The 22,684-nt window shown below is 41.7% G+C and overlaps 1 protein-coding gene across 4 annotated transcripts; it reads left to right on the plus strand.

The window, feature by feature from the left end:
- Positions 1–5,984: 5,984 nt before the first annotated feature.
- On the plus strand, positions 5,985–21,575 carry CCDC14 (coiled-coil domain containing 14). 4 transcript variants are annotated; one of them, XM_035129187.3, is made up of 13 exons: positions 5,985–6,085; positions 7,436–7,491; positions 7,852–7,927; positions 9,389–9,461; positions 9,556–9,696; positions 10,196–10,438; positions 10,537–10,634; positions 11,974–12,547; positions 13,614–13,755; positions 14,867–14,946; positions 16,969–17,184; positions 17,265–17,397; positions 20,347–21,575. In XM_035129187.3, the coding sequence occupies exons 1-13, from the start codon at positions 6,056–6,058 to the stop codon at positions 21,320–21,322; spliced, it is 2,838 nt and encodes a 945-aa protein (XP_034985078.1). In that variant the 5' UTR covers positions 5,985–6,055; the 3' UTR covers positions 21,323–21,575. The 4 variants fall into 4 exon arrangements, with proteins under 4 accessions (XP_034985078.1, XP_060134786.1, XP_034985088.1 ...); XM_060278803.2 differs by having other exon boundaries at positions 17,268–17,397; XM_035129197.2 differs by having other exon boundaries at positions 6,006–6,085; positions 7,436–7,526.
- The last annotated feature ends 1,109 nt before the right edge of the window (positions 21,576–22,684 follow it).

Consider the following 22,684-nt stretch of genomic DNA (forward strand, 5'->3'; position numbering starts at 1 on the left):
ATACACTGCTATGTTGATAGGAAGAAGACGAAACAGAGGACAGAATAAGAATTACAAATAGGCCAACCTCTCAGTCTCTTTTTTCCCTTTGTGTCCGTTAATAAACAGTTTGGAAAAGCAACAAATAAGAAAGATGGAAACATAGATTGAGAAGGTGCCACTGGAGTGGAGTACAGTCTACTGTTAAACTTTCTGGTGCTATGATATACACACGTCCACCCAAATAAATATCATAGACTACCAAATAGTATAAACCTATTATATTAAATATATATTGAGGTCCACCCTTCTCCCCTCTTTTTGCATTTCAAAATATCCGGCACTGCCATGTGAAACTGGAGGGAATGTCATCTGCCTTCATCTGCAGGGGAAAACTTCAGAATTGCTTCCATTATTTCCCTGGGTACAAAAAGGAGGCCTTCAAGTTTGCTTTCCATTAGTGATTGTTCAGTTATGCATTTGAACTAGTCTGGGGTTCACTTTCTGTGGCATGATTGATAACTTATAATTGATAAATGATACAAGCAGACAAAAGTGTGAGTGTCGCACAAGTGAAATAAGGTACCCCAGTCTCAATACAGCTGATAGAGTGACTCTAGAAACACATTGTAATATTTGATTCTCTGGCTCTATAAGCAGATTTATAAAAGATGTTTAACAGTGGTGTTTGTGAATGTTCGGAGTGACAAATAACAACTTTTTGGAACAGTGAAGACCTGGAAATTTAGAGCTGCTTCCTTGAATACAAAACAAATATGCACCATGTGCGGGAGTTTAAAAGTGCATATACATACATACATACATACATACATTTATCATCTGTTACTTTAAAACATATATCATACAAAAAAGAGGCACAATCCATTGTTTGCTACACCCTCTGTAATTGCAGTGGAAATCTGTTTGCCTTTCTAATTACTGCTGGTGTGGGATATGGAAGATCCAGGCACTTTATTTTCTTCAACTTCTTTTTAAAAAAAAAACAGGAAATGGGGAACTTGTGGTCCTCCAGATGTTGTTGGATTCCACTTTCATCATCCCCAGCAGCCAGTGCAGCTAGAGGTCAGAGACTGTGGATGTTGTAGTTCAGCAACATAGGGAGGGCCAGAGGGTTCCTACCTATGTAAAATGTAGACTTACTAAATGCTTCCTTAAGCATTTTTATACATATTTACACATTTTAAACACTTTTATAATGAGAGTGGGGACGCGGATAGCGCTGTGGGTTAAACCACAGAGCCTAGGGCTTGCTGATCAGAAGGTCGGCGGTTCGAATCCCTGCAACGGGGTGAGCTCCCGCTGCTCGGTCCCAGCTCCTGCCAACCTAGCAGTTCGAAAGCACGTCAAGTGCAAGTAGATAAATAGGGACCACTCCAAGCGGGAAGGTAAACAGTGTTTCCGTGTGCTGCTCTGGTTCGCCAGAAGAGGCTTAGTCATGCTGGCCACATGACCTGAAAGCTGTACACCGGCTCCCTCGGCCAATAATGCGAGATGAGCGCCGCAACTCCAGAGTCGGTCATGACTGGACCTAATGGTCAGGGGTCCCTTTACCTTTATAGTGAGAGTATCATACCTGAACTTTACATGATTTGGGGGGGGAGGGGGACGGGACTGATGAACTCCAACTCCCAGGCCTTCAACGCAATGCAAGCTACATCTCTGTAGCCCATAAAATCAGTAGGTGGTCAACACTAATTGGAAGCCTCTTTCAAAATAGAAATTTCCCTAGAAAGTACTCATAGCTTACACAATAAGGATACTAAATTTTAAATAATGCTTTAAAGACTCTTACAAAAAAAGCACATGGTAGAAGTTCATTCCACCCAGGAAAGGGGTGGACTTTGATCTTTCAAATTTCAGTGGTGGAAGGCCAAAATATGGCACCCCTCTACCTCTTGCCTTCCCTTCTGCATGGGCACTACATCATACAGTAGTTGTGACACCCCGTGGCACCCCCTGGGCTTGGCATCCTGTGTTGCAGAAGTGCCCTAAATCCATATTTGCCCGGGAACCTGGGCACACAGGTTGATAAGGCACCTCACTGGGAGCTGCAAGAAGGGCTTAGGTTGAATGTCTGGTAGCAATGTTGCTCTTTTAAAGCCCAAATGTAAACAACTGGAAGCAGTTTTACTTTTAAGGAAACAAAAGACAACGACGCCTACTGCAAAATAAGTTGTGGGAGGTGGAAGTTTTAGACAAGGGGTCGAAGATGCTTGATATCAGAGCAGGTACTAGACCAGATGATCGCAACAGTGAACAGTCTTCTCAATATGGTCAATGTGTGGTAGGGTTTTACCCCTGATTGCAGGTGCCACAAATACGAGAATCCCATTGCTCTGGAGTAGGGGTGGCAATCCTGTGGACAGCATCGAGCCTATAAAGCTGCTTCCTGTGACTAGCCAGCCAGCCCTCTGCCAAAGGGTGCTGCTTTTTTCCCTCTGGACCTCCACTAATTCTACAAAGGTACTTTTTCTCCCTCATGGGCAGTGCTGTTCCTAGGCGTTAGCTCAAAGGAAACAGTCCTTCCTCTTTGCTAAGCACTAATGCCACCTTAGAAGAAGAGGCAACTTTGCAAGGTAATTGGAAAGCTTTCTTCCCCATTGCAGTGATGGGATGGGGATGGGGATGGGGGAGAGGTTCCGATAACTGAAGAGGAAGGACTATTCTTCCTCCCCATTACCATGCTGGCCTAGGAGGAATGGAATTTCCCCCAGCCCAACGTAGTGATGAGAAATCAACAGAAGAGTGAATTTGTATTGGGTAAACTGTACTTATCTGAATGTGTGTTGGTGTTGTATGTGTGTTTAATGTTTGTGTGAATATCTGTTGGTCATACCTACTTTGGTCATGCCCACTACTGCATTCAGTCACTGGAGGGTTAACCAACTTTTTTAAATGTCTCTTAGGCCAAAAACTCCTACTCATAAGCATTCAGCACAGGGGACAGGATACTTCCATTTACACTTCAGTGAAGTGTGGATCCACTGTATGGCCCTTCAAGCTCCACTATACTTATCTGTTAGCCCTGGCTCACTTGACAACTACAAACAGGCAAAATGGGCATACATAGGTGCTGTAAGAGACTTTCAGTGCTCAAGACCTGAGCACTAGAACAGGCATGTCCAACAGGTAGATCGTGATCTACCAGTAGATCACGTGACGTCTGCGGTAGATCACTGGTAGATCATTGGCTTCCCCCAAAGAACAACTGTGGCTCCCCTAAAAAAAGTTCAACATTTTACCACCTCATTGAAAAAGCTCAACAACTTTGACCTGAACCCCCTAAAGGGGGTAGATCACTGCCAGTTTTTAACTCTGTGAGTAGATCTGTGGCCACCCCTAGCATAGAAGGTGCCAAATGACTTGGGTAAAACCACCCCTGCACAGCAGATGCTGCCACCACTCAACCTGAGCCAGGAGAATCCTGGGTTGTACACTGAATAGTGTGCAAGAGCTAGCTAGATAGGAAAGCAAGAGATAAACAACCAGAACCCTGCCTCTTGAGCAACAAGCTCACATTATTCAGGAGCAGCAGTTTGACCAAGCAGGATTCAGAGCTAAAGTTTAACCCCAAGAATACACACAAGGTTCATAGAGGTCGAGTTATTAATAATTATAAAAATAGAAGCATACAAATATGAACCCATTACTGGTTAAGTAAACTAATGTGTGAGAATACATCTGGAAATCAGAGTACAAGACAAAGAGCAATACAGCTAGTTTGCCTGTCTCTAATACTTAACCGCTAGTGCTAACCCACTGAAATCCAGCAAACAGCACCTCAATTCTGGAACTCTCTTTGGGAGATATCACTGCCTCTCTCCCTCACTACCTTTAGTCAACAACTGAAAATGCATTGTTTTCACCAGGCATTTCAGGGGAAATTGGAGGCATGATATGGCTTTGCTTTGTGTGGGCACCAGTTGTTTGAATGTGGTAACAGAAATTGGAGACCAAGCACCACAAAGTTTTCAGATGAGTGGTGGTAAGAATCTACCTCTGAATTGTATGTTGTGGGTGGAGAGGATGAGTGGTTAGGAATGATGTTTATTATTTGAGGGGGGGCCCTGAAAGTTGGGGGTGCAGAGCAGAGGTTCCCCCTGCAAAGGTGGAGGAGGATGCTGAGGAGCTGGACACAGTGTGTGTTTCTCAGCCTGAGGCGAGCAAGATCATCAATATCTCTCTATACCTCTTTGAGGCTCAGTAGGACACGGGTGGCGCTGTGGTCTAAACCACAGAGCCTAGGGCTTGCCAATAAGAAAGTTGGTGGTTCGAATCCCCGCGATGGGGTGAGCTCCTGTTGTTCAGTCCCTGCTCCTGGAAAGCACGAAGTGCAAGTAGATAAATAGGCACCGCTCTGGCAGGAAGGTAAACAGCGTTTCCATGTGCTGCTCTGGTTCACCAGAAGCGGCTTTGTCATGCTGGCCACATGACCCAGAAGCTGTATGCCAGCTCCCTCGGCCAGTAAAGTGAGATGAGCGCCGCAACCCCAGAGTTGTCCGCGACTGGACCTAACGGTCAGGGGTCCCTTTATCTTTACCTTTAGGGAGCCAGGGAATGGAGTGCCAGTCTGCTCCCACTCACCAAGCAACAGCCACTTATTCCTGGACCCGGGCCAACCCTAAACTGGACTTGGGTGCCTGGAAGCTTGTTTGTTGTTGCCTATTTCCCCTCTGCTCCGAGGAAGGCAAGGTGGCACACAAAAGGAATAAATAATAATACCTTAATAATTTGTCCAACACCTTTAAGTTTACTTTCATATGCTGGCACCATTATTATTATTATTATTATTATTATTATTATTTATTAATTACTAAATTTGTATACCACCCTTCATCCAAAGATCACAGGAGTTCACAACAAAATGATAAGACAAAATACATAATCAAAGAACAAACTAATAACTCCTGCAAAAGTAACTTGATGTTAAATGGATTTTTCTTATTAACAATATGTATATGCTGTCCAATAACAAAGCTGACTGTGTTGAATTGTTGGGGAAATGACCAGTACCTGGAGGATGTCACAAGAAGAAGCATTGTATGTTGAAACAAATGCTGTGGCGCCACAAGTGGTGATTTATTTTATAAAAGAACCACAGGAGGTCAATTTGGTATCTTCTTAGGCCAGCGGTTTTCAATGATGTGCAGGGGTGCCGCGCGCAACACTGGCCTCTGCTCCTTTTTCTTTCCCTCCCTTCTCTGATGCCTTCTTGCATCTCTGCCTCCCAAAGGCTTGCACCGCTGTTTGTTGCAGCAGCCTTGGCTACAAGTTCCCCAGGCGAAGGGTGCCTCTGGGGCTGGCCAGTGGGTGCTTCCCAGGCCTCTGTGGGCAGCGGACGCAGCTCGGGGACTAGGGACTGCGGCAGCAGCAGCAGCTGCCCAGAGGACTCCCAAGGAGAGGGGAGAAGAGAGGAGGCTGAGGGATGACTCCACAAGGGAGGGTGTTCGAAAAAAGGTGAGCGGCTGCCAGCTCTGCAGGCAAGGGGTGACCCATAACTGGTGACCCATAACTGGGCTCCTGAGTCCCACAGGAGTGCCGCAAAAAGAATGCAGTTGGTCAAGAGAGCCATGGACTCAAAACGGTTGAAAACCTCTGTCTTAGGCTAACACACTGACCGCAGGAGGAGCTTCCGGAGCCAAAAGCAAGGGCCCCTTCCCTTCTCCCAGCAATAAAAAAAGAAATCTGGCCTGTTTCAGTGGGGATTTCCCACCCAGTTCAATGGCTCCTACTCCCAGAGGAACGCATGCAGGGCGCCTAGTAAACACCGATCCCACCCTCCGAGGGTTGACTAAGGAACTAACTGGCTAAGCCACGCCTCTCTCGCGCTCCGCTGCCTCTATTGGTCCGACTTAGGAACTGCTGTAACCAATAGAAGACCGCCGGGCTCTTATTTATTTCCCTCCTACCTATTCCTTTCCCGCTCGGTCTGCCGCCGCCGCCGCCTCTATGAGAGCAAATAGTGGGCGGGGCTTGAGACAGGCTCTGCCCCGTGAGTAACCGTTGGGCCCGTCAGTCAGCTTGGAGGAAGAGGCAGCCTCTTGGCTGGAAGGAGATGGCGAGGCCGGGCTCTGTAAGGCACAAGGTAATTGCGGGTGGGAGAGGGGGAGCAAGCGCTCCCTCCCTTGCCATTAAGTCCGGGGTCTTCGCCCTGAGTTTCCCCTCGTAACCTCAGGGCTCTGCATTCCCCATAACCATGCATGATGCTTGTATGCTTACGGACTCAAGATTGCCGTTCATGCACCTGATGATGGAAGTGGAATGGGATCCGCGAAAGCCTCTGTTATTGATGCATTTTATTTAGTTCTTGAGGTCCCGCGGGACGCTGTTGCTTTTACCAACAGAGTAGGTAACAAGCCCACCCTTCTAGAATTTGTAAACTCAGAGGATCTTTAAGCTGATCCCTGTTGCTCTTGCTCCTGAAGCTCACACGCAAAATGTGATGGTATGAACTGTGATTGTTTCTGAAATACCACTGATTGTACAAAAATAGTATGAGTTTAACTACTTAAGCATAACCTCTCCTGGTCTGCAGTGGTTTTATTTATTATTAATAGTTATAGAACACATTACCAAATAGTTGAGGTTATAAAGGCTCTTAGTTGGAAACCAGTGTTTTCCTTGTTGAACCGGCTGGTTAATAGTCATGCTTGTGCACGGAATCTGAATTTCAAAATGTGAAGTATTCTGTTCTTGATATTTGTAAATATGGTTTAGCAGATTGATTGAAATCAATTCACAATGGCCTAAAAGGTAAAGGTAAAGGGGCCCCTGACCATCAGGTCCAGTCGTGTCCGACTCTGGGGTTGCGGCGCTCATCTCACTCTATAGGCCGAGGGAGCCGGCGTTTGTCCGCAGACAGCTTCCGGGTCATGTGGCCAGCATGACAAAACTGCTTCTGGCAAACCAGAGCAGCGCACGGAAACGCCGTTTACCTTCCCGCCAGAGCGGTACCTATTTATCTACTTGCACTTTGATGTGCTTTCGAACTGCTAGGTTGGCAGGAGCTGGGACCAAGCAACGGGAGCTCACCCCGTTGCAGGGATTCGAACTGCCGACCTTCTGATCAGCAAGCCCTAGGCTCAGTCGTTTAACCCACAGCGCCACCTGGGTCCCTTCACAATGGCCTACATGCTCCTAATGGTTATTTATTCTTTTAAAAGACTCTTAATTGGTTTACAAACAAAGTATAGGTCAGACATGCTACACTACTGCACATCGCTTTTCACTCTTGAAGTAAAGTAGAATGAAGTTTTTCTGTTATCAGTTCTATGCTCTTATAAGCATTTTTAAATTAAAACATCACTTGCATGCTGGGTTTCCTGAAGAAAATGTAGTGTCTCTCCCTCTTTTGTAAGTCTGAGGTGTGTGTTCTGCTACACTTATTCTGAAAAACTAATACCAAATATTGAGTGCTTGTTTGTGCAACCAACAGGTACTGTCATCAGGAAGGTTGACAGGATCAGCTAAATTAACAAGCGGAGGAAAACAGTAAGAATATCCTCATATCTTCTACATTTGTGCAGGTTTGAGCAGTAGCTTATTGTTAAAATTGCCCAAAATGTTGTGCTTTTTGCTGGCAAAATGCCAGGTCCTGCAGACTGGCTAGTTGGGACCAATGCTTGCCTTTAGAAATGAAGATTATAGAATCATCTTAAATGCCTTATCAAATATTACACATACTGTAATGCCTTCAAACTTAAGGTGCTTTTTTATGTAGTTGGTTTTAGAGTTTCTGATACTGTGTTTTAGTGTTTCTCCTTTCCTAGATATAAAAGTCCGAAATGTTTCCAAGTGTTGTTTTGTAATTTATGCTAGAGAGAGAGTTAACACAGCATTTCTGTGTTTCAGGAATGCTTTAAGAAAAGTGGCACGTCCTGATGCTGATTTTGGCTACTCCCTGTATTCCACAGATTCTGAAGATCAGGTAATGACAGACTATAATGCAAAATCTGAGAAAAGCTTTTTATTTGTGCATATTAAATATTGCTATGAAAAGCCACTAGCCCTGGTCACTGTCATCATGTTTCACATTTTCTATTAATTTGGAGAACAGGGCCTTGTCAGAAAGTTATATGGAAGAGGGTAATCTTTTAAGCAGGAGTAAGGAACCTTTTCTGGATGGATGGCTGCCCATCTGTATTGTTGGGATTTCAAAAGTGCAGTACTATTTAAAATCCCTTTTCCTGTTTGCAAAGGACTTTCACTTTTTGACTCTCTGGTACATGGCTGAGTGAAACCACCATATCACTGCACTCATACGACACAGAGGGAGAAATCAGCGCCTCGCTGATACAGCCTGTTCCTCCCTCTGAATCTTTAAACTGCTCAACTGAAGAGCATGCAACTGCCCTTGCCTCAGTCTAGCTGTTAAAGGAGCCCCAATACTCCTGCCGCTCACGTTTGAGCAGCTAAAGCATTGGGGATGTCTCAGCTGGGGAAAGAACATTTCTGCTGAGCTGTGCAAAAAAGCTGCATTGTCCCAGCCTGCAAGCCTGGGTGAAATCACCTCAGCTCTTGAGGTGAGAGCTGGGGCAGTTTCACCCAGTGTCTCGCAGGCAGAGGCCAACGCATCTTGTTTTTTCAACGTTGCAGTATATCACCAAACTGTGATGTTTGGCTGGTGATACACTGCAATGTTGAAAAGCTAATATTGCCTAGCCCTAGCTTAAACAGAAATGCTTGATTGATGGAGAGCCAGTGTGGTGTAGTGGTTAAGAGCGGTGGACTCATAATCTGGTGAACCAGGTTCGAGTCCCCGCTCCTCCACATGCAGCTGCTGGGTGCCCTTGGGCTAGTCACACTTCTTTGAAGTCTCTCAGCCCCACCCACCTCACAGGGTGTCTGTTGTGGGGGAGGAAGGGAAAGGAGATTGTTAGCCACGATGAGACTCCTTAGGGTAGTGATAAAGCAAGATATCAAATCCAAACTCTTCTTCTTCTTGATCACTTGACTTGAGCAGTATTTAACACATTTGCTACATAGGCCTGTGCCTTGCTGGGAACAATCACATGCAGCCACTGCAGGATTTAACCCAGTTATGTCAGCTGACAGGCAGGTAGACATGGTTGGAGGGAAAGGGCCTCATAGGTCAAGATTAGCCTGCAGACCCAAGGTTGCCCACCCCTGCTGTTAAGATATGCAGGTCCCAAGCCAGCAAGGGTTGTAATGAGTATCTTGAATTGAGCCTGGAAACAAACCAGCAGCCGGGGAAAATCATACAATGCCTAGCATTCACGGGCATCCTAGCAGCAGCATTCAGTGGTGGTTGCAGTTTCCAAAATACACTTTGGAACATTTACTAGCTCACAGAATAAATAAGGCTTAATAATGAGCCATTTTCTGTGAATGAAAACTGTTCACATCCTCTTTCATATCCTTTCTACAGGTTGCAACCATTCATCATGGCCTGGATCGCTGTGCATCTTTACTAAAGGACATTTTGCAAAATGAATCTGAAGGTACCATAACATTATTTTTAATTACTTGAATTCAGTTTTCATTCTGCAAGTAATTTACTTTGTTGCTAAATGATATTATTTCAAATGATGCTAGGGATGGAGAACCTCTGTCAAAAGGCAGGAAAAGCAGCTTTTGTCAGAACAGCTTCAAGACCTTTACTCAGTAAAGTCAATGGTTCAAAGAAGAGGGGTCAAAAGAAAAAAATTATTTCCGCAAATGTGCGTAAAGGAATGGGTAAGATGTTTTTCTTCAACTTTATTTTTAAGTTAATTCTTTATTTTATTATATCCATTAAGTGTTTAGTTACAGAATATCTGTAAGAAAATGATAAAACACAATTTATACATTACTCTTTAAAAGATCTGATTTTTAAAAAATAGCCTTACTGCACCATAAATGTTCAGTAGATTTCACCTGCACTAGTAGATCAAATTTGCTTCATGGAGGTCTAAGTTTTTTGTTTTACTCATCAATAGGACTAAATTACATGTTTCACTGTACAGTCTTTTGGACTTTACAAAGAATATTCTTGAACTATTAGAAAATAGTTTAGACTTTGAGGACTGCTTAAGGATATAACTTGCATCTTTTTACTTTTATATTTTATAATATAACATAAAACATAACCAAGACTTACAAGCACATGGCAATGCTTCAAGAGCAGAATTCCAAAACCCAAAAGGTTTGTTGTTTTAGAATACAACTTAATGGTTATCATTTTTGCTTTTTGTAGTGCCTATGCCAAATAAGCCAGCATCAGTGAATGCTGCAGTTGTTGAAAAAGACACAACCCCTGTAAGCACAGGGCAACCTGCTCCTCTTCAACCAATTCATATACCTTGCACTCAGCACTCTCCTGTAATGCATCAGAAACTGTGTGAGCATGTGCAAACCCAGATGTCTCTGCTAAACACCCAATCGCTGCAGAAATCCAGTGGCATTCCTGAAGTTCCATGTTCCATCATTCCTGAACACAGTGAGTGGGAATGACATGATTTGATCTGACAGACGTTGTGGGGTGGATATATTTAATCTTGGCATTGACAATTTTGTTCTTTATACCTCAATCGATAGCAACATATCAGCCTGTAACGGCATTCAACTCCCGTTTGCCTACCTCTACACCAGCTCTGTCCCCACAATCTGCAGCTAATCCTTCGGTTGTTCAGCCTGTAAGTAGTCTCTTTAATTTTGGATTGCCACATTTTGTTCTGTGCATACTATTGATAGATTTCTACAGTTTTGCCTTCATTAAAAGTTCCCTTAATATATGTTAAAATGGGGGCTTCTAAAGTCTAATGCAATTTAACAAGTGTTGGTGTAGATGTAGATTACTAGTCATTCTTTTCAGTTACTTTATTTGTGGTTGTCAAAGAGGAGGAACCATGAAATAATTTCAATTTCCCCTTGGGTATTTGATGACATAAGAGGATGGAGGGAACAACAGGAATGTAAGACTCTATTTTAAGGTCAGCAGCTTGTGCCGAAGTCCAGCAGATCAGATTTCGGAAAACACTCTATTTCCCCCCAATCACATGACACTTCTTAAAAACATACCTGTTTGCTTAAGCCTTTTCTGGCATTTAATGTTGAGAATTAATAGTGCCCTTTGAATTATCACAGGCATCCCCAAACTGCGGCCCTCCGGATGTTTTGGCCTACAACTCCCATGATCCCTAGCTAACAGGACCAGTGGTCAGGGATGATGGGAATTGTAGTCCAAAACATCTGGAGTGTAGAAGTTTGTGTATGCCTGAACTATCAGCTGCATTTTTAAAAAAAATTACTATGATTTATTGCTATATTTTATCACCTTGTACACCGTCTTGAGGCTGACAGTAGTAGGCATTATATAAATATTGTTACAAATGAACAATAATAAACTGTTATGAACGCCTTTATTCTTAGTCCTGAATCAGTTTCATGTTTTCCAGCATGTCTAAATGCTGGAAGGTGTCAGCTATATCAGAGCTGTATAAGTAGAATTTGCTTGTCACCCATTCTTATAAATTCTTCCTCACTACACTGGGCGAGCACAATTGCAACAAATTAATTCTGTGAGCCAGAAGGGGAAAAGAAAGAAAAAATTGTTAAAACAAATCCAACTTCATCTGCTTCAAAGTGAAGCTGTTTCGAAGAACACCAGTACTGAAGCAACCTTTAATCATGCATATATTTTGAAACACCTGCCATAGATTACCCCATCAAGTTCAACTAATTACTAATACAATATAGGCAATCTCTCTTTGGCTCTTTGTGTGTTGGATTAGAATCAAATGGCATAATAGTTTATTCTTAAATGAGCCTTTAGGACAGGGTGTATCAAGTATGTTTAAGAAGTGAGGAAAGGAGATTCTGCATGGTGTCATGGATAAGATATACAAATGTAATATTTACCTTTATAGTAGAAGGCTGCACATCTAAACACTATTTTTTTTATTGCAACCTACTCATAAGTGCAGTATTAGCATTTCAGTATAGAATAAATTATTTGTATGCTTCTTTTTATAGGGTGCTGTCATTGAGAGCTGCAGTCAGTGTGCATCACAAATGGGACTTCTCTTGCCAGAAGGCCCCAGTGGCTCCACTTCCGCTGCCCAAGTGCAGACTGTTGCTTCATGTTCTGCCCTGCCCCATGTGATTCAATCTGTTCCAAACAATCCTACGCCACCCACAGTACTTGCTCCACCTAGTACCAGAGAAACTGTGCCAGACCAAGGAAACCACGAGCAGCAGATTAAAGAGGCAGACCTAATAAGGTGTATTCAAGCACATCTTGCTCTGTTGCAAGCACATGAAAAGGAGAATGGGAAGGTTGATGGAAAGTACCAAGATGTTGACCCAATTCAGTCCAATCCCTTGAGTTCTAGAGAAGAAACGGCTGAAGAATATAGTGAGAGCACTCTTAGTGAAGAGGAACACTTGGATAGAGTTGATATGGCACCAGTGAGAGATACAAGCTGTCAGACAAGCTTTGACAATGACATTTTAAAACCTAAAAAGACAAGCCTTCAAAAAACAGCTCAGAAAGTGAAAACCGTGAACTATCTTTTGGGAGAGCTTAAGGCCTTGCTCACTGATCAGGGTAATATGATATTTTTGCTTACACTATAATTGATTTATACTTCTGTAAGGTTTAGTTAATTGAACACCAACATGACAAAACCACATTTGTTTCTACTAATTTTGTCTCTTTCTACTAAGGTTTGATGTTTTAGCATTTTGTTCCTTTTATCTGTTAGTAGTAGGCAATAAAGCACAGAGACTCCTTTCTGCACAAGGGAGAGTGCTCACATTCTCAATACGGCTGAGTGGTGCTTTTTGTTTTGTAAAAAATCTGAAGTCATATGTAAAAAACAAAATCAAATCTCTTCCTCTTCATTTTCCTAATCAGATCTGCTTCATGTATTGAAAACCAGTGATTTACAACTCATTGCTATTCTTATTAAAATATTTTTGGATACTTTCTTGATTAAGGAATCATGTTCCAGATCAGTACAGTATAAAAGCTTCCAATGGAGTTTGATATGTAATGGAGCCGAATGTAAGACTTAAAAAAAAATAAAAAAATCTGATGAGTATATAAAGCAGGTGATAAGCAAATATAACTATTTGCCTTGTCCTATTTAATATGAATAGGTCATAAAATGTTTCTTGTGGGTTCCCATATTAATGTAAGTCTTATCAGATGGGGAACCACCCATGATGGAATTCTTATTATTTCCCCTTTGTGAGCAGGCAAGTACTGTTCATCCTGAGCAGCAGGTAAGTAAGTAAGCAAGCAAACTTATATGGAAGTAAAGGAAGCTTCTGGAATAATTAGTTGCAAGCAGATGTGTTTAGGGTCAGGTTGCCAACATTACACCTGGAACAGTAAGGTTAATATATATACATAAGGGTTCTTACTATTCTCGGGGTAAAGTGCTGGTTTTTCTTTTAACAACATGCACTGCAAAAACATTAATGAAATGTGTTCCCTTCCTTTGGAAAGGGTCATATTGAAGACGGAGCTCTGTCTTAAATCTGTTGTAGCATATATCTGATGTAAAAGTACTTGGTATCTTTCTAGGATTGTGAGTTTTTATTCCTCCACAACATGTTTTGAGGAGTGCATTTGATTACTCAACAGATTCTTCCTTTCCCCATTATAGATGATTCAGAAATTTTGAGACTGCTAGGTGAAGTGGAAGGCACAGTATCACTCTTGCCTGCAGTTGTTGGAAATGCAAATGTACAAGCTGAAATAGCACTTGCTGTTCAACCTCTCAGAAGTGAAAATGCCCAGTTGCGCAGGTCAGTAATATATGTATTGGAAGATCAGCAATGGTAATTCGCCAGATCTCAATTTAGAACAGTTAAAGAAAGGGTGAACGTGCACTTAAAACAAAAGCATTTTACAGCAGGATTACAATCCTGTCCTTTTTTTAAAGGAGTAGATACATAGATTATGTATACATGAGTTTGACCAAACTGCGGGAGGCAGTGGAAGACAGGAGTGCCAGGCGTGCTATGGTCCATGGGGTCACGAAGAGTCGGACACGACTAAACAACAACAACATAAATTAAGTCTTATTATCTATAAAACAGAAATATAATTAACATAACATATAATTAACATGTAGGTAGCCGTGTTGGTCTGAGTCGAAGCAAAATAGAAAAATTCCTTCAGTAGCACCTTAAAGACCAACTACTTAGTTGGTCTTTAAGGTGCTACTGAAGGAATTTTTCTATAATTAACATGTTGAAACATTTTTGCAAAACAATCTAAAACTTGTTTATCGATGTTCAACTAAAATGCATTTGGGAGTTGAAACATCAGCAGACTATCTTGATATAAAAGTTGACATAATCCATGTCCTCCACCTCCAATTTTCACTTTCTTGTGGAGCTCATTGTGGAAGAAGAGGGGCCTGCCAAGGGAACTGCAAAAGGCAGTTCGCTGCCACATAATGGTTATCCACGAAATGGAACAGAATAGTTCCATTATCGTGGTTATTAACAGTTGGTATGCTAGTGGTAACAACTGGGATCAGTTTGAGTATACAGGTTGATAGGACTGTGGTTCAGCAACAGCAGACCTCTCTGCTGACTTTATCAGATCAGCACTGGTAACCTCAGCTGATGGTAAGCTCATCTCAGTTGCAGCTGGGGTTCAGCTGTACAATATTCAAGCTGCTGTGGGAACGTTCTTGGATTGGGCTCTTTGTGTATTGGCATTGTTTTAAAAGCTGTGGTGCAATTGTCCCAAGCAGAAGAGGATCTAGCGGAGAATGAAGGGTTGTCAGAATGGATAAAGTTAACTTAAAAGCTGAGGAAGATAGTTTTGTCCCCTCATTTTTTATCAAAACCATTGCCATATAAAATAGTTGTTAAATGCAAACTTTCTCCCCCAATTCAAATGAAGACGATTAAGAATATTGAATCAACAGCTGAAGAACCAAGAGAGAGCAGAAAAAGAATGCAACCTGGATAGCAACTATGAATGTAAGTAACAAAGTGTAAAGATTTGAATGTATTTTAAAAGCACTTAAAACAGAATTTGAGGCGTATTCATAGTCTCTGCTGGTTACTCACACTTCTAACAGTTCTGGAAGCAATGGTGTTTTTGTCTAATGATGTACTTGAAATACTGTATTTACTTTATATAAAGGCCTTCATGTAATAATAAGCCATAGTTAATGGTTTACCACAAATGCACAAATTATACCTGCTTTTCCTGGCTTAAGTGTGTCCAAACTGGAAATAAAGGTTTGTTTTGCTCCAATAGCAAATGAAGGATCGTGGTTTCTTTCTCCTGCCTACTAGTAAGAGCAAAGTGTGCATGACTGGCACATTCACAATAAACTATTAGCTATGTTTTTTTCATTCATGTCTACTAAACTGCAGCAGATTTCTGGCTCTAAAGGTTTTCAGTTGTGCTGCTGCTTCTCCTAGCCGTTATTCAGACCCATGGCACTCTGTTATTCCATGGTTTGTTTTATGCCGATGATTTTTTTTTTTAAGATAATGTGCTGTATCCAATGTTAAATACATTTTCTAAATATGTTAATATTAGATTTGCAGTACATATGAAAGCATAAACTAGATAGCTGAAGATTTACTAGCATGTTCACGTGTTCTTGCGAATTAGCTGCATGTGTGAGCAGAAGACTGGTTCATATTTTGGCTTATTAAGACGTGAGGTGCTACTCAAAACAGGACCAATGTCTCATTCCCTCTCATACTGTTTCACATGAAACAATGCCATTGCATCGTACAACTTTATTCAGGAAAGTCCCTTCCGGCATAGCAGGAGGGGAGGTTGCGGGCACCCACGAGCCCTTCACATGCTGGGGGGATGGCTGTCACCCCCCCCCCAGCCATTGGCTGTGCCCCGGACATGGCGCGCCCCGGCGCGTCCAATTTGGACGTCCCGGGGGGCGTGGCTCACTGACTTAAGTGAGCGCGCGGCCGGGGCTCAGTCTCTTGGTTCCTGCCCCCAGCCGCTTCGGTTTTCCCGCCCACCCTCCCTTTAGGCAGGGCTTTCCTTTTGACATTGCTGCGGAACTCGGTTGGTCGCCTTTGAGGGGCCTGGTAGGAATTTTTACACTTGGCAAATTGGCCCTGGCCAGGTGGTTTTCGCCTACCTCGTAGCAACTCGTCACAACTTTGGTTCTGGTGGTTAGGCATTGGATTATCTCTGAAAGGTTACGGTGGGGGGGGATATTGCTGCCATCACCTCTCCCAAAATGCTGAAGGGAGTCCGGAGGCGTGGCCATGTCCAAAGCCGTGGAAGGTGAGGGCCTAAGGCACGCCCCCTATCAGTGGCCCCAGGATGAGTTCCTAGCTGATTGCAGGGCTCACCCAATGATGATTAACCCTTCACAGACTGCCAGCACAACAGGCTGGAGTCTGATATCGTTGGTTAGATCCAATGCCTAAGCCAATACCTCTCTACACCTGTAATCAATAAAGTTGTGGCCTTTTTATGCCCATTAACCTTATTCAATGCGTCCTGTGTCTTTATTTACTCCTGGAGGCATCTGGGTATCGCCACGCTTATTGACTTGATTGCGGAAATGGTTACATGCATAGTTTCTCTTACAGTTTGAATGTTAAAGTCTGTATAGTTGGGTCACACTAATAAATTTCTACCTGCACTCATGTACATTTTTGTGTGGAGGTAGTAGGTGAACCAGTTAGTGCATGCAGTGAGTTGGCTGTATCTTCATGACTGCAGCTGCTGCAACCAGTAAGTAAGGCATCTTCTGTTTAGCCTAGAAGGAAATAGAAAAACTGAGTACAGCTACAGCAGAACAGTTCATACATATTCACCTAAGGACATGTTGCAACATTCTGTACTGATTTAAATTTCCAGACAATCTCCAAAGGAAGCCTTGGGCAAACTATTGTAGTTAAAAATCCTAGAGATTACAAGGGCATGCCACCTATTTATATTTTAGTAGTTATAAATATTTGTTGGAGTTGAACTTGTCTTTTAAAACAACTATATGCTTCTTCCCATAGTCTCGCTCCAGTCTTTGAATGTTACATTGCAGAGTCAGTTGAATGAATATATGAAAAGCAATGAGTTGCTGCGAAATAAAAATGAAGATATCATAAAAATGTTAGAAAGCCAGAAAGAGGAAAATAGAAGGCTGACCAGAATAATTCACGAGAGAGACCAAGAGCTTCTTGAAAAGCAACAGCAGTATGATATTTTCTCAACAAAGCTCAAAATTGGTATGTACATTGAGGCACTTTCCGGGGTCATATTTCTTTAATGTAAAAATTAAAAATTACACTTCTTCAATGTGTTTCAGAAGCAGATGATATATTGAACAGCACGAAGAGCTTGCAGTACAAGTTGGAAGTCGCTGAGAAAGAAAACCAGATCTTAGGCATAACATTGCGTCAGAAAGATGCAGAAGTGAATAGATTGCATGAATTGACTCGGTAACTATCTTAATTTGCTTGTTAAATATGTATCCCATCTTTTAATCAAATGGTGCAAATAACTAATGTTCAGTAATGCCTTGCTTTAACTTCCTTCTTTTAACTTTAGTCCTGTGCAGTTAGCAAAATTTTAGGCCCAACACATTTAAAATGAAAAGCTGAAAATTGCATGTATGTTGATCTGAAAGCTATGATAAACTTATGGGAAAAGCACCAATATATCTGAATATAATAGCCAAATATTTTGCAGAATAATTTCAGGTAGGATTTTCAAACTTCGGATTTGGGAGGGGGAACATGCCATATGTTTAGCATGACAAAGGAACAATATTCAGCTTTTTATTTTAAATGTTTGGGTCAAGCACTAGTTTCACTGGAAACTAATATTACAACTAATATTCATTAACTATATAAATTGGCAAATAATATAGTAGAAACCCATTTCTGTCACTTTATTAGGAAAGAATGTACAGTATTGCTCTTGTGACTTTGTTTCAATAATTAGTTGCTCTTTGAAAACTGTATAATGCAAGTAATCCTGACAGTTAGTGAACTTGAGTTCCTGAAACTTGATTGGCTTATGGCTGACATTGAGGTGGTCCTGCTCAGTCTTCTTGGAACTTAATTCATTCACTATAGAATGCCACCCAGAGGGAGAGTCCAAAGGATGTACAGAAGTTCAGAAAATAAAGATAACTTGTCCTTTGTTTTTCTACAGTTAATGGGTTTGAATAATCTCTCTAAGTATGAAAAGAAATTGCGTAGATAGACATAGAGAAACAAATCTGCTTAGCCAAGTCTATTTACTTACCTCCAGCTGTTCAGTCTCTACTTAATTCAGTTGAGCTACTTGTTGTTTAATAGAATATTGTTTGCAGAGGGCATAATTTATCCTGTGAACTGCCCTGAGACCTGTGGGCATAGGGCAGTATACAAATTTAAATAATAAGAACAACAAGAACTGCTTCTGGAGCAGGTAGTCTTGCACAAGACCTTTGTTGAAGTTTAGCTGATAGTTCTGTCATATATATTTAGTGTTATATCAAGTCTTGCACTGTGAGTGTAGTACTTAGCCACCAGATGGTGTCAGAGGTTCATGGACTAAGTTGAAACCTGTCTTGCTAGAAAGGGGGGAAATGACCCTTTACAATTGCCAGTGTGAATAAAAGTTGTCACATTCTGGTTTTTAGCTCTTGTTTTCTCTTGTCGCTTCACCTAATCCAGTTGGGCATCATTACAACACATTACAGGTAGATTTTTCAGACTGTAGCGCAAACTAGATGGGGGTTTGTTTGTGCAACCCGTGTGCATACTTTTGTCTCCTGTTTAAAAGGTTGGAACTGAACTATTGAGACTATTCAAAAAGCTTAAATTTTTACCCCTTCAGCTATTCAGGACAGTGGGGAGCAGAACACATGCCAGGACTTCTCCACCCCGCAAACACCTAATCCTCAAACCATTTTATTTTTTAAAGAACCGTGAGCAGCCACAACAGTTTCATGGGCAGCACTTTTGAGTTCAGTTTTTAATGTTTTGGGAATTTTCCTTGAGTGTTCCAGGAGAGAGTGATGCAGCATTTGATCAGTTTATTTTTTCAAGTTGCAAGCATTCCATTCATAACAATGGGCAAAGGGAGGGGTCTCCTGCTCTTCCCCAGACACCCATTGCAATGGGTTATGGGAGGCGAGTCTCTTAGTAAAGACTTCCAATTGCAGCATTAGTTCTTCCTTTGAGGCTGAATGGTAGCTGTTTGCCTTTTATTTATAAAAGTATTTCTATATCACTATAACATGAAATATCAGGGCATTGCACAACATTAGATCACAACACAATTGATAAAGCAAGCAAGCAAGCAAGCAACAATACATATACAGTGGTACCTCGGTTTATGAACACAATTGGTTCCGGAAGTCTGTTCATAAACTGAAGCGTTCATAAACTGAAGCGAACTTTCCCATTGAAAGTAATGGAAAGTGGATTAATCCGTTCCAGACGGTCTGCGGAGCAACCGTTCATAAACTGAAGCGAACTTTTCCATTGAAAGTAATGGAAAGTGGATTAATCCGTTCCAGACGGGTCCGCAAAGTACTTAAACTGAAGCGTTCATAAACTGAAACATGGGTGTAATTGGTTCCGGAAGTCTGTTCATAAACTGAAGCGTTCATAAACTGAAGCGAACTTTCCCATTAAAAGTAATGGAAAGTGAATTAATCCGTTCCAGATGGGTCCGCAGCGTTCATAAACCGAGGTGTTCATAAACCGAGGTTCCACTGTACTAGGGCATGTTAGGGAGACAAGCCAACCATTGATCACTAGTTTTGGGGGAAGGGGCAGCGGTTTCCCTCCTAGCAGAGTTTGTAACTGTGGCCAACTTAGTTTTGACCCATGCAACTTGTTGGAAGGTGCTGACAACTGGGTGTACGGTTGTATTTACATAGACCCATTTAAGGCCCCATTTCTAGAGACCCCCCTTCACTTATAGCCTCTCTCACTTGGAATCCTCCCTCCCACACGGTTATGACATTTACTTACACACAATGTTCAGTTTTCTTTTTCTTTTATTTTCAAAGAAACAGCTTGAATGTGTTTGCCTCTTTACAAAACTAATAGATAATGTTCTACTTCAATACAATGGTCATTTGGAAGATAAACTTAAGACAGACCACCAAAAAAATCCCAAACTGCAGTCATAATTTTTAAATTTGTTCTCTTGAAGCTCAGTATAGGTATGACTAAACAGTATTACTAACTGTTGTATTGTCTCAAGGTGGGCTGTATGCTGAAAGAGGTACAGTATATCATGTCTATTGAGTCTAATGAGACTCACTCACTGGTAAGTGGGTATAAAACTACAACCAGGGCCTAACTGCTTAAGACAAATACAGGATCTTGGATTTTGTCATATTCCTTGTCCTAATTAAAATCAAACTACTGAATTGTTCTCAACAGGGCTCTGCAGGGCAGTATGTCCAAACTTCTCTCGGACCTCACTGTGGACACTGCCAAACCAAAACAGGAAAGAAGTCTGTCAAAAGAGCTCTTGGAAATTCATGAAAAACAGCTGCAGGCTGACACATACCCTCTAAGTGATTCTGTAATGAGCTACCTTAAAAAGTTAGAAACCAGTCCTATTCTGGCAGAGCCTGTCTTACCAAAAAGCGAGATGAAGATACCAGGTCAAGCATATGACATGAGGGCAACTGAAGACCCTCCTCAAAACAGCCCTGTTGCAGGGCAAATAGTGGCTCCAAAAAGCTTTGCCTTTCTAAAGCCTGAAGTTGAAGCAGCCAGCAATTCAAGTACTTTGGTAGAAGGGCATGGGCCGGATGAGACTATTTACATTCCATTGAGTAGCAGTCCATCTCAGAAACCAGCTGCAGCAGCTGAAAGGACAACAGATACACAGTGTCAAGTTTCCCCAAAACGGGACTGTAACTTTGGGTTGGCCAATTCCAAGCAGCCAATTAGGTTTGGGATGCCGGGCAACAATGCAAAGGCCGTTGATAAATTGTATGGTAGCCTTAGTCCAAAAAAGACTGCGGAAAATAAGTCTGAAAGTAAGGGGAAGACAGCAAAGCTGGAGGGAGACAGACGTCAAATGCAGCCAAAAGAAATAACAAATGAAGCTGCTAAAATGATTTCGGACGACCCAGATGGACTTCAGCCTGATAAATTCTTTTATGCTTCTATTCCACATCAGAAAGGAAACACACAGAAAAAAGGCCCTGGTATTTCTGTTCCTGACTCCAGTTTCTCAACTTTTGACTGGATGTCTGGAAAATCTGAATGGACTATATCTTCCTTTTCAACATTCACTTCTAGAGATGAAGAAGACTTCAAAAATGGTCTAGCAGCCTTGGATGCTAACATAGCTAGACTGCAAAAGACTTTGCAGAATAGTTTGGAAAAAACAGCAAGTCGTTAATGCACTATTTCAGAAGAAACTACAGAAATGCTTTCCATGAAATCTGGTTATTTTATAGCATGTTTGTACTTGTATAACTTTTGAATTGTTGCTATAACACTTTTTTTACTGACAAGATGAAGAGCTGTTTTACTGGCAAAAATTTATTCATTACATAAATGAAGATTAAATCTAAAATACTCTTGTAAATTTTAATTTTAGAATGTAAATAAATATGTTTTCTAATTAATTATTTAATAAATTGATTTAAATTTACTGTTTTTCTATGGGCTTTATTTACTGATAATTTTTTATCTGAAAACCACCTGTAGCTTGATTTTCTAACTCAGAAAGTGGTGAACTCTCCTTCCTTGGAGGTTTTTAAACAAATTGGATGGCCATCCGTCAGAGATTATTTAAGCTGTGATTCCTGCATTGCAGGGGGTTGGACTAAATGACCTTTGGATTTCCACACACAATTCAACGTTGGAGGCAATTGCCTTCATTTTTCCTTGTCCCCACCAGCCTTTCCTTTCTTTGTTCCCACCATCAACAGACACCCTTTTCACGTATCTGAATATGGAGAGGGAGGAATGAGGGAGCAGCTTTGTTTGTATACTTGACCTTCATATATTCACCACAAAGGCCTGAGAGCATTCTCTGTGTAAGCAGCAAACCTCGGGCAACAACTGAGCAGGATCCCTCAGAATATAGAAAGCAGCTTCCCGGTGTGGGGCGGGATGTTTGCTCAGGTCTTGTAATGAACATAGAGGTTCTTGACACATTCAAAGGACATCTGAAAAGCAATTGAAACTGCCACTTGAAGAGCTTTAAACCACTGCTGGGTTAAAATATGGCCTTTAGCCTGTATTGAAATGCATTAAAGGATTCTGAAGTTAATTACATTTGAAATAGTGACGCTACAGTGTAGCTGAGGTACTCTAATGTCAGAGAGGTAGCCTGGTTTACTGAGATCCCAGTTTACAGAAACAGAATATTCGCTTATCAGGACTAAATCTTTCAGTGCAGCACTGTAAGGTTTTAATCATACAGAAGTTCATAATAGGTGGTGGGTGAGAAAAGATTAAACAGCCTTCCCCTTTTGGGAACATTCAGCTTGATGATATCAAAAGCTTGCATCACATTTAAGTATCCGATCGAAATCAAAGCAGTATTGTACTATTCCCGTGCAAAGGATGACAGCTTGCATTTTAGCACCATTCTTTGCGATTCCCATTTCCACACAATTTTTCATTATCTCGGATTTGATTACCATTGTCCCAGCCATCAAACTAGCTGAGGCAATGTCCTGTCACTTCCCATTACCAAGACTGCTGTAATTCAAAAACTGCAAGGTACTAAAATGACTTAACATCATTTTCC

This window comes from Zootoca vivipara, chromosome 1 (assembly GCF_965207765.1).
Source record: "Zootoca vivipara chromosome 1, rZooViv2.hap1.1, whole genome shotgun sequence".
NCBI classification, from domain to species: Eukaryota; Metazoa; Chordata; class Lepidosauria; order Squamata; family Lacertidae; genus Zootoca; species Zootoca vivipara.